This window comes from Rhinolophus ferrumequinum, chromosome 12, assembly GCF_004115265.2.
Source record: "Rhinolophus ferrumequinum isolate MPI-CBG mRhiFer1 chromosome 12, mRhiFer1_v1.p, whole genome shotgun sequence".
Classification (NCBI taxonomy): Eukaryota; Metazoa; Chordata; class Mammalia; order Chiroptera; family Rhinolophidae; genus Rhinolophus; species Rhinolophus ferrumequinum.
In genome coordinates, this window is record NC_046295.1 from 36560830 (window position 1) to 36573060 (window position 12231).

General features: G+C 40.9%; 1 protein-coding gene across 1 annotated transcript in view; it reads left to right on the forward strand.

Annotated features, from left to right (window-relative positions):
- Positions 1-12231, forward strand: part of CFAP95 (cilia and flagella associated protein 95) — a 68084-nt gene that overhangs the window by 35968 nt on the left and 19885 nt on the right. The window contains exon 4 of the mRNA XM_033123514.1: positions 266-334. Coding sequence (XP_032979405.1) covers positions 266-334 — 69 coding nt within the window. The remainder of the gene's footprint in view (positions 1-265; positions 335-12231) is intronic.

Genomic DNA, 12231 nt, shown 5'->3' on the forward strand with positions numbered 1-12231 from the left:
CAACAGAACCTTTCTATGGAAGTGTGATATAGACTGTCTTATATTGTAATTATTGGAAAATGTAGTCAAAGTAACGATGAAATGCTGCAATGTCCATTTACACATTGGGACATTTTACTTTGCCAAAGTACATAAAGTTGCAAACATGAAAATCCTTTAAGAAAGAATTGCCATAAAAATTCAGTCCCATTTTAGTTTTCTCTGGCAGTGATAGTCTATAAATGTCAATCTGACGTGTTTCTAAAACTTGTTATCTTCTTTCCAGGGACACTGGATTGCCGGTGACAGGCTTTGGAGCTCTCTTTACTAGACACCCACCAGATCGGCACAAATTGTGAGTAATCGCTAAACTGCTTCAGATTGCACAAAATGTTTCTTACTGATTCATGAAGTTTGTTTGCAGGGGTGAAGCGATGAGGGGTGTACCAAGGTCAACAAAATGCCCTTTAGGTGGCATTTTACAGAATTCTTTTTTTTAACAAAAGGTTTCCCCCCATCAATGTGCATAGTTGGTGCAAAAGTAATTGCGGTTTAAAAGGCTAAAAATAATTGCAAAAACTGCAATTACTTTTGCGACAACCTAATAATAATACAATCGATCCATATTGTTCATGGATTCCATATTTGCGAATTCTCCTACTCACTAAAAATTAATTATAACCCCCAAAATCAATGCCTGGGGAGCTGTTGCCATCACTGACGAACATGTAGAGAGTGTGGTGACAAGTGTGATGTCCACGTTCCCAACTGAGGTTGAACAAGGCGAGGCTCTCATACTGTAAGCAAGTGTCCTTCCCAGGTCTACTTAGTGACATTTGGGGTGTGTGTTTTGCTGATGATTTTGCTGTTTGAAATGGCTCCCAAGTATTGGGCTAACATGCTATCTAGTGTTGCTAAGCTGAAGAAAGCTCTGAGGTGCCATATGGAGAACATCCGTGTTAGATAAGCTTCCTTCAGGCATGAGTTATAGGGCCGTTGGCTGTTTGACAGAGTCTGCCTGAGATGGGAGTGGAGAATGCCCTAAACGATAATGTCACACCTCATTTCACAGTCACCTGTTATGATTCTGGCCAGGCATTCGAAGCCTGCGAGTCCTGACCCCAGTTGCTTCAGTAAGGCTGGCCTGCGTCCCCAGCCTGCCGGAGCACCTCTGAGTTGGCTGGCAGGTCCACAAGGAGTATCCCCAGGATGGTCCTGGAGGAAGGTGGGCTTCTGGCTTTCATCAAGGTGATGAACTAAAAACATCCTGCTGACTCCCTTCCCTGTGCTGTAATCCCAACTTTCCAGCAAAGACATGGGAAGGCAGAATGAATCCAGAGGCGGACTTTCAAAACTGTATCAAAACTCTGAGAAACTCTAAAGAAAATAAAGCACTAGCATAGGAGAAGTCTACGGGATGGGAAGAGGGGAGAAAGGAAAAGGTCAGAGATGAGGTCTCTAGATGGAGCCTCAGTCCAGTGCAGTGGGGGAGCTGGGATCGCGGTGGGCCAGGCTTAGGCAGGAGATGAATGAGTCTTGTCTATTGTGTTTGCAAACTTGGATTATATGCTCAAAGTTGCATTTTCTGCATTGTCTTTGACTGCTGTTTTTAATCCAGGGAAGAAAATGAGACAGCCAGGGCTCTATATAATAGAGGATTTGATGCCAATAGCCAGCTTCCCTGAAGCTCTGATCTCCGCACTGAGATCTGTAATGAGGGCCATAGAGAGCCAGTAGGACCCTGAGGTGTCTCCCCCAACTCCAGTTAGAGAAAGCGGTCTTGGATATAGAAGAACTGGGTAGTGCACCTTAGGGGAAAGAAATGCCAGGGAAAGTAAGTACAGTTAATCCCAGCCATCTGCACTCAACTCGTATTTCCCACACTCAGTGAAGACACGAGCTTCGGCTCAGTTTTCACTGGTCCGCCTATGTAGTCATCAAAAGTGGAGGCAACTGATAGTTTTAGGAATAACACAGATGAAGTTCCAGTTTTAAAAAAATCGTGACACATCTAAAGAACAAAAGCATCATGAAGAATGTGATATAGGCAACCTATACCAGGGGAAGTAGACCTGATGGAGCAAGTGGAACAGGAATTTAAAGCTAATGGAACAGAACGTTATTATTTAGGAAACACAGGAAACAGCAGCAAAATGACAAAAATCAGGTTGACATTAATTTCCAACAGCAACACTGGATACAAGAGCATACCATTAAAGTATTGAAGGAGAAGAATTTTGAACCCAGAGTTATTTAAATGGGAAAGTCAAATAAAGCTATCTCTAGGTATAAAAGGGCTTGTTTCAGACGTACCATCCTGCCATGAATAACTATAGAACTGGGCAAAATACATTAGGTAACTTTTGTCAAGTTCGCTAGCAACCAGTGAGGCTCTGTATCCTTGAGAAGAGCGGTGACTCACCTGAGTTTTCCTGGCCGTGGTGCAGGCAAGTGAGCCCAAGTGCAGAGCAGTGTTCTTGTTGAGTTTGGAGGTGGCAATGGGAACTTAGAGCTTCTGATAGGACTAGAGTTGGTAGGACAGGGTATTAGAGAGAAGGAAGTTGCATGTGGAGGTGGGAACAGAAGTCTGCTTGGGGTTCCCTTCAGGTGATTGATCAGGGTCTGGACTCTGCATGCACTCTCAAAATAGTACATCAACTAGAGCTATCTATAGTGTATCCTGAAATTTCCCAGCGGCTCTCTCCTGCGTGGTGGTATTGTGCAGTGGGCTCTGGGTAAATTACCTGCCTTCAAATCCGGGCCTTGCCACGTACTAGCTATGTGATCTTGGGCTAGTTGTATAACCGTTCTGTACCTCAGTTTCTTCATCTGTAAAATTGGGATGCAAATTACATAGGCACCCATATTATAGGGTTGTTGTGATGATTAAGTAAGTTAATATATGTAAAGCAATTAGAACAGTATTAACTGATGCGTACATGGTAAAGTGCTAGGTATGAGTCAGCTGGTCCAGATACCGGGCCAACCCCTTCAGTCTAGAAACTCGTATCTATCAGTTCAGGGGAAATGTTCTTGATTTATTTCATCAGTGACTCATTTTCTCTTCTTTCTTTCTTTCTGAAAATTCTTTATTTGGATGTCAGATTGCTTGCCTCAGTCTTTAATTGTCTTGTCTTTTCTATTTTAGTTTTGTCTTTATCCCCTACTTTGCTTTTGTTCCTTCAGCTCTACTATTGAGTTCTCTTTTTGTTTTCTATTTTTATAGCATCTATTTTTTTTTAATTTAATGACTGCAATATCTTCTCTAGATAATATCTATCTGGAGATGTTAAAGTAGTTTTTTTTTAATTTTTTCTTTTTTTATTCATGCATAGTTTCTGTTTCCTCCAAGATTTTTCTTGTTTTCGGTTTGTTTTCTTTGTCAGCAGGTATCTATCTTCTATGTTAGGTTTTCCTCAAGTGTCTGGTAATCAATCCTTGGTTTTCTCCTCATGATGAAGAGGTGAGGCTTGGAGCGTGAATGAGACTTGTTGATTTGGAGCTGCATTGGAGGGATCTAGGTGGGTCTTTTTTTTTTTTCCCCCTCAGAAGCCCTAGTGTCAGTATTATAGTCTTTCCTTGTGAGTTGGTCAGACTCCCCAGAGGAAGCTCCCTGAACTGCCCATCTGAAGGGTGAGGGCTGATGCCTGTGTTCTTGGCGCGAGAAGGGCATTTGGCTGGGACATCAATATTAATCCTTCATTGTGTATGGTCACTGACCCATGTTGTTGCTCAAGGTCTTTCTCTTTTACCCTTTCCAGTGAATAAATTTCTAGCTTCCTGCTGGACTAGGGTAAGGGCAGTCCCAGCACTGGGAAATGGAGGAGGGGCCTAGAGCTCTATGTACAAGTAACTGCTTCTTAAACAGCTCTCCCCCAGTTCTCTTTTGCTGATTTAAGACTCAGCTTTCTGCTAAGTCAGAGACCACTTGTCCATCTTCTCTTTAGCTTCCAATATTTGTTTCTCTTGTCCCTTTTTCTGTTTTCCCTGTTCTTATGGATTTATTTTTTTTTAAAAAAAAAATCTCTTTAATGTGGTTTTAGTGGAACTTTTTGAGGAAGCAAGATGCGAGGTGTATGTTCATTCTAACTCTGAAGTCATCAAGTCTCATGTGAAATGTCACCTTCTCCAGTGGAGCTTCCCTTCCCACTGCCACCCCCTGCCCCCATGGTATGACCCTTGGATATTCATATCACTGTGTGTTTCTTTCTTCCTAGCACTATCCATCTTGGTTGCAATGAATTGCATTCTTGTTTGTCTTTCATGCTGAAGTCAATGCTCTGAAGAGCAAGACTGTCTCAGCTCTATCCTGAGTGCCTAACAGAGGGCCTGCCCTATAGCAAATGCACAATAATTATTTCTTGAATTAATAAATTATTTCTTATGTTGAACAGCAAGTTATAATGGGAAAGGCACAGCTAATTCCTATCTTATTTGATTTAGGGCTTCAAGGCCTGTAGAGCCAAAAGTTGTTCTCGGTTCTATTCTGGTAAATGCATTAGAAGACATGGTCTCTAGAAAATCAGGCCTTATTGGTTTGAATTGCTAGAATTACTTGTTTGTTTTATTTGATTCATGAGTATTAACAAGGAAATAACTACATGAGCACCTTCCACCGTTCTCTGCTAATTTCGTATGTAATTCTTTTTTTTAGTTAATGTACACTAATTATAGGACATTCCATACAATAGAATGCTTTGGTGTCTTAGAATCTGCTCTCTTGAATATTAACTATTCTTTTGCTTATTGCCAACTGTACAGCTGTGGAAGTTAAATGTCAACTTTAAAAGGCAATGAATAAGCATGAGTTTGCTCAATAGACCAAAATAATGTGCTTCAACGTATAAAAGAAAAGCAGTAATTGAATTGTAAATTTAGATTTTAGGTTACCGCTTAATGGAAAAAAATCAAAATACAGGTATAACTTTGTTATTGAGACATTAGTCAACACATTTATCTTAATTTTTAGGTAATGTTCATTATATTGTGATGACATTTGACAATGTGTTTCTTTTCTCACAACTTAACCAATGGCCTACCTATTTATTTTGAACCAATGTGAAGAGGACATAACACCTTTCCTCCATAAACTGGTAGTAAATATCTCAGTGGAACATATTGAAAACCACAATAACTGGAATGCTTGACACCCCTGGACTTATCAGTCCTGACCTTAACTACAGAAAAGTCTCCATATGTGGATAATTCCCTCCACATACGTCACAGAAAAAACAAAAATTAAAAATTATAATGTAGGGAATAGTCAGGTTGAGACTAAAAATAGTATCAATGACTTAAGCTTTAAAAATGAGATTTATATATTTGGAGGCTGAGTGAGCTAATCTAGAAGCAGAGCTAATGTTTCTCTTGAGAGTTGGTTGCATTTCCATCAGTGAGTTTCCAAGGAATTGGCATGGGCCAGTGGTGGAAGGAGTGAGAGGCAAGGAGGCTCAAATACCTCTTAGACATCAACAGTGCGCTTAGGGGGTCTGCAGCACATCTTATTTTTGCTGTAGAAAAGTAATGAGAGGCACATTTCCTTTAAGGCACATAGGAAAAGTGGATGGGAATAGGAATATAATTAGTGAGTCAATTTAAGAGTCTTTCTTGCCCTCCCATCTTGTTCTCAAGATCCTCAAGGAACTTTCACTTAGGAAGTACTCTTTGAGACATGGAAAGCTAACTCACTAATTATCAGAAGGCCCCTGGATATATGATTATCTAATACAAAATCATTTTATGATTTGCCCATAGAACCAGACAGGTGTAGCTGATTCCTTCTAAGAAGTAAGATTTTTCATATATAATATCTGGACCGAATCTATGACCATTAAACAAACAACCACAAACCAAAACAATAGGACGAAAAAACCTAACAACAGCAAAATCCATGTGAAGCAGATCTGATTTTGAAAGGGAAGTGTAATATATAAGTACAATTTTAAGATCTTATTTCTCAGAAGCCCTTATTTAAATATACATATGTTAGCCAGGTGTGGTCCTGGGACAATGGCTTTTAGGAGAAGTTAGTTTTTCTGACACGGAAAACCCAATTCTGGCATAGAGTATTTTCTGGGTGAGAAGCAGAACCATGGGAGCCTGGGTCAGTTTGCAGGCAGCCCGAGAATACTGACCACCTACTGGAGGACAGAGGGATACACAAGGTCAGCCCTAAACTAAGGTGTCTTATCATTTTTACCAAATATCATTACCTCTTGGTGGTAGTGATTAGTGTTTATTGTTGAAATTTTATGATAAATGTGTCATTTCCAGAATTCATCTAAACACTTATTGCGATCCACACGACTGGAGAAGAAATTAATAGTGTTTTGGATCACTGGGTAGCGCTTTGGACACAGTGTGGTTTTTCAAAAAGGGCATAGTATGGGAAAACATAAGCCATGGGTTCTACTTCTAGATCTGCACTAACCCTGCTATGTGACCTTGTGCTTGCTAATAAATCCTCTCTGGGCTTCAGTCGTTTCCATCTGGAAAATGAGGGGATCGAATCAGATGATCTGTGAAGTCCTTTCCTGCTCTAAAATTTTATGATTCCAAAGAGAAAGGCATCTGTAGTCACATAAATGGACAGTAGAATGGGGCCAATAAGTAGTGCAGGCAGTTAAATTTTCATTGTTGGCACAGAGCACTTGTCCATATGTGTGAGGAGCGATTACTTCACAGTAGTAGTAGCAAGCTTAGGCCACAGTTTAAATGTTGAGTGTATTCCTCCCACGGGGCATTCAGCATCTGTAAAAACTTTGGCACTCTTCACAGCAATGGGACTGCACGTCCATAATGCAGTCCCCTTTTACCATAGTAAAAGAGGTTTCTTTGTCTCCTTTTTCTTTTCTCAAAGTACAGTGGAAGGAAGGCATTTTACTTTCTTTTCTACTCAGGCACTTGTGTGGCGGGTTATCTCTTGGTAAAATACCGCGCAGTTGTGGAACATTTTTCCAGAAGAAAAAAAAAGTTTAAAGAATTGCCTTGTCATGATGGTGATGAGGATAACCAAGAAAATGTGAAGAGGAGAGTGGTGTGCTGAAAAGACCGTGGAAAGGCAGTGAGACAGACTGGAGTTCGATTCTTGATTCCCCATCTTACTCATTGTTGGAGTTTTTGTTTTCGTGTGTCCAGCTTTCTTCATTTGGATAAATCCTCGCCCCCATCCAGTTACGCCATAAAATACTTGGGCTGATTTTGTTCCTCACTCTTATCTCTCCACAAGCCCAAGTGTTGGTTACATGATCAGAAAGCACCCTAGGTTAATAGTTGGAGTTTGGAGCAAGGTGCTCTCTCATAATTGGAGTTTGGAGCAAGGTCCTCTCCAGAGGGCAAGTTACAGAGGGCATCTGTCTGCTCGGGGAGCATCTATCTGTAAGTGAAGCTAAGCGGAGGCATGGAAACAGACCGCTCTGAGGACGATCTTTTTATGTGTGGTGGAATTTTCCTCTTTTTTTTGTTTTGTTTTTTTTCTGTTTGTTTGCTTCATCAGTTTGATTTGAGTTTCTACAACTTTAAGAGTGACACTCATAACAGCAAACACTTACCTGGTGATTACTCTGTGCCAAGCACTATTCTAAGGGTTTTACATCTGCTAACTCATTTACTCCCTACAAAAACTGGGAGTTGGTTCCATCATTATCTGCATTCTATGGAGGAAAAAACAAGGCACAGAGAAGTCAAGTAACATGTCTAAGCTCTCATAGCTGGTAAGTGATAATGAGCCAAGATTTGAACTGAAACGGTCTAATGCCAAAGCGCACGGCCTTAGCCATTTTTCTATGTTACCTCTCTGAATGATGTGCCAATAGGAGAACTCCAAACATCACTTTCTCTGTGAACATGGAGATGATAATTGCTACATTTAGGCAGGCCTGGCCTTGAGCACCAAGCTCATAAAGGAAGTACTGGGGAAAGGTTCTTTATCTCTTTTGAAATATCTGGAATCAAATTTTCCATTTTTCAAACAACATGGGCTACTGGTTCCGCAGACATGCCTTGGTCTTGGCTTGACATTTTTCCTCTTTGAGGCAAGAATCCTGCCTGAGGTCATATCACCAACATGGGCTCCCAGAAATGGGGGCTTATCTAGCGCTGAGTGAACAATTGCTTTTCTAGATGGCCAAATTTGCTGAAATGACTTCAGAGTCAATCAAAAGGCTATTTCGCTTTGCATTACTCCTTCATAGAGGGTGTCCTTCCTTAGCTGGTATACTTTGAAGCCAAATGCCTAAGTAAGTGGGACACTTTTCCATTCGTTGATGTTTAGGGTTGTGACTCAGATCCTGACTTGCCTGACTTGCCAGGTCTTGGCATAGGAGTGTTTTAATGGTGGATAATAATAACCTATTTCGTTGCTATCCCTGCAGGGTAATTCAAATCATTTGATAAGAAAATTTATGTGAAGGCACCTGATATGTACCTGCTAGATCTAAAGTTTGGGCATCACAATAGATTGATGTCTGACTCAGACCATCCTTATAAGTCTTTGTTGACTCTCACTTCATTAAAGTAGCTATTCAAGTTATACCCACCAACTTGAAGACCAGGTTTCTTTGCATATTCAAGTGGGTTCAATAAGGTCTTCCATATAAAATTATGAAAGTAGGCTTATCTGATTTACTTATTGTGGTTGCTAGTCTCCAGAAGTGACCTCCAACAATTCCTTCCCTCCCTGTACAAGTATGCCACAGCTCCCAGCAAGAGGCAGAGGTTATTTGCCTGCCCTCTGAAACTGGGTTGGTCTTGTGACTGGCTTTGGTCAATCGAATGTGGCAGAAGTGATGTTCTGGGACTTCTGAATGCAGACCTACTTATGGGACTGGTAGACTCTACTTTCTGGTTCTTGGACTCTAGCTGGCATGCCGTGAGAAGCCCAAGACACATGGAGAGGGACCAAGGCACATGGAAGAGAACCAAGGCACTGAATTTGACAGCTCCAACTGAGCTCCCAGACCACAGGCAAAACCAAGTGCCAACCATGTGCATGAGCTGTCTTGGATATTCAAGTTTAGTCAAGTACCTGGAAACCTGTAGCTCTAACTGATGTCAAATGGAGCGAAAAAGCCAGCCAGCTGAACCCAGTCATCCCAATATAATCAGAGATAATAAAGTGATGGTTATTTTCAGCCACTAACTTTTAAGCCACAGAAATAGGTAATTGAAACAATCTTCATATGTCTAACTACCGTGATCATATGGCTATTTCTACCATTATTTAGCTATATGACAGGCCTATATATAATTGCCTATTTGTCATTGCTAATCCATCAGGGATGCAAGCAGTTCAAACTTTTGGGACTGATGAGCTAACTAAACAAGTGAGTGGTTAAGATTTTCAAAATGTCATGGTGGTGGAATTTATATTTAATCCTCACATTTCCTTTTATCCCATGTACATTAATGATGAACTGGTATTACTAGTATTTCTCTTAAAATACTATTGAAAGTTTATATGGTTGTTATAAAAATATCATTATTTATAATTACTTAAAATAAAGTCTTCATTGGGTCCCAGTGGATGATATTACAATACTGTGAGTCTTTGAGACACGATAGTGGTTTCATAGGAATAAGAACTTATCAGAATTACAGAAATCTTGCTGCTCTCCATATCTAATTTGATTCCATATGTGGTCCTTACAGAGTTAAATTATTACCCTAACATGTAAACCTTATCTTGTTCTTTCAAATGGCTTCTAAAACTTACTAAGCCTGAAGAAATTACATTTGTCCAATGTATCTGCATTCATTCTTCAACATAAGCATTTAATGAGTGCCTACTATGTACAAATACTCAGAATATAGAGACAAAGGACACCCTCATTCCTGAAGTAGCTCATTTGTTTAATATATTAAACAGAACAACTACCAATCAATACTCATATATCAGTCAGAAATACACTTGGCTGAAAGTAATAGAAAACTTAACTAATAATTTGAATAATGAAGGTATTTGGTCACCTGGCATGAAATATAAGGGAATTCAAGACTGCTATGGCACCTAAACAATATCATCAAGGATATAGAGTCTTTTTGTCTTTCTTGTCTATGAGCTTTGTAGGTCGCTCTCTTTCTCACAGTCTCAAGATGGTTGCGACGCTTCCCAATCTCAATCTGTTCTAGAAAGAAAGAAGTGGGAAAGGGAAACCTTCTTCAGGATCTTCGTTCTTCATCTATTGGCTAGACTGTGACATCGCCACTCTCGGTTACAAGAGTGTTTTGAGCTTTTAACTAGAGAAATACAGGGAGAAAGGAGATTGAAACAGGTGTTGAATGTGCCAACCTACACTCGACAAGATGCTAGGGTGAACATAAGGTGCAAGGGGAGGACATTACGCAGATTTGGAAGGTGAGAAAAGGCTTTCAGATGGAAGTGACCCCTGAGCTGAGTCATGGAGTGTGAGTTGGAGCTGGCCAGATCAACAGGAAAGAAGGGCACCCTGGGCAGAAGATAAAGGACCTACGAAGGCAGGGTGGAGTGGGACCTATGATGGACATGCTTGGTTCACAGAGTACAACGTTGCAGTGACAACAGCTAACGCTGGAGAGAGATGTTGGACACAAAACAAGCAGGGCCTGAAAACCATGTTAAAGAGTTTGGACTTGACCATGCAGGCCACAGTGAAAGCTTTTCAAGCGTGGTGTAGAAATAATCAGATTTGTGTTTAGAACTCAGAAAACAGATTGGTAGACAACTGAGACTGCAGTCAGAAGACTAATCAAGGCCAGACATAATGAGGACCTGACCTATGATGGTGGTGGGGAAGGCGGGAAGGGTTCAGATTTCAGACATATTAAGGGAGAGGAATAGACATCTATTTGATGACTGATGAATTGTGAGAGGAAGGAAGACTCAAGGTTGATTCCTAGGCTCTGGCTCAAGCAACTGGGGTTACTGGGGCCTTTCATTGAGGCAGTAAAGATGGGAGGAGTTGTGTATCAGATAATACCGATAGGTGGATATTTGAGACTGGAGCAAGAGAGAAGTCACTGACCCAGACCTAATTGCTAATATAAGTATCCTAACGAGTTCCTCTGCCTTCAGGCTCCTTCCTTACAATCCGTTCTCCACCCTGCAGCTTGAATAATCAAATTAAAAAGCAAAAAAAAAAACAAAAACTCCATGCCCTTCCACTGTTTGATACTATTTTTCGTCTAAGTGTTAATGGGCACATCCTATGTGTCTGGCACTGAGTTAAGGGCTTTATGTGCCTTATTTCATGGAATTCTCATTCTTTGAGATAGTTGTTGCAATTACCTCCATTGAGAAGGAGCTCAGAGAGGTAATTTTCCAAAAGGGCGTTACCTACTAAGCACCAGAGCTGGGTTTTAAATTCATGCCTGTTCTGTCTGACTGCAGAGCTCATGTTCCTTAATCACTGTAGTACATTCTCCTTCATGCAAAAATGTACATACGCTCCATATCCTTCAAAGAACTTTCACATACATTATCCGCTATCCCTTTCCTCCTAACAATTATGTAAAGTCATTTGGATAGGTATTTTTTTAGTTGTATAGAAGAGGAAATCAAAGCACCGAGAAAATCAAGGAATGCAATTCCTCATTAATTAATAAATCCATCCATCTATTCTATAAATATTTATGGGACAGAAACTGATGGGGGTGGGGATTAAGATGCAGAGGGTTTAAATGACTTGCTCAAGGCCTCAAGATTACCTCGTGGTAAAGCAGAGGTTAGGATCCTGGGGTTCCCAGGTGTGTGTGTCTGAGGGGAGAACTGCCTCCAAAGTGCTAGGTAACTTAGCAAGCGCTTGGCTTTGATTAGGAGAAAGAGCAGCTTCCAATGGTCCTGCATTTTATCTTTCCTCTCGACCTCTTGCTCACTAGTTTCTTAGGAGTTGATTTCTAAAACACAGGCCTGGCATTCAGCAGCTGTGGAAGGACTATCAGATTTGGAGTGTGCGTGCAGGGGATGGTGGGGGGAGACTTCATTCAGTAGGTAGAAGGAGGAAGGAGTGATGAGGATATTCATTACAGCACAATATGAGATTTAAAACAACTGATGGTGGCTGTTAAGAATGTGACAGAATTTCCCAGAGTGGTTGTAAGCTCCCCTTCCCTTCCTACCACACAGAGTCAAGTGGACTGCACAGCCCTCTGTTGCTACACTCCTCCTAAGTAACGAATGCTCCTTCTGCTGCCTGCGATGGGATTAATTCCAGATGAACTCTCTGCTACTTGAAGTCACTTACCCAGATGCAGACTCTGAGGTGGGACCATCTGATT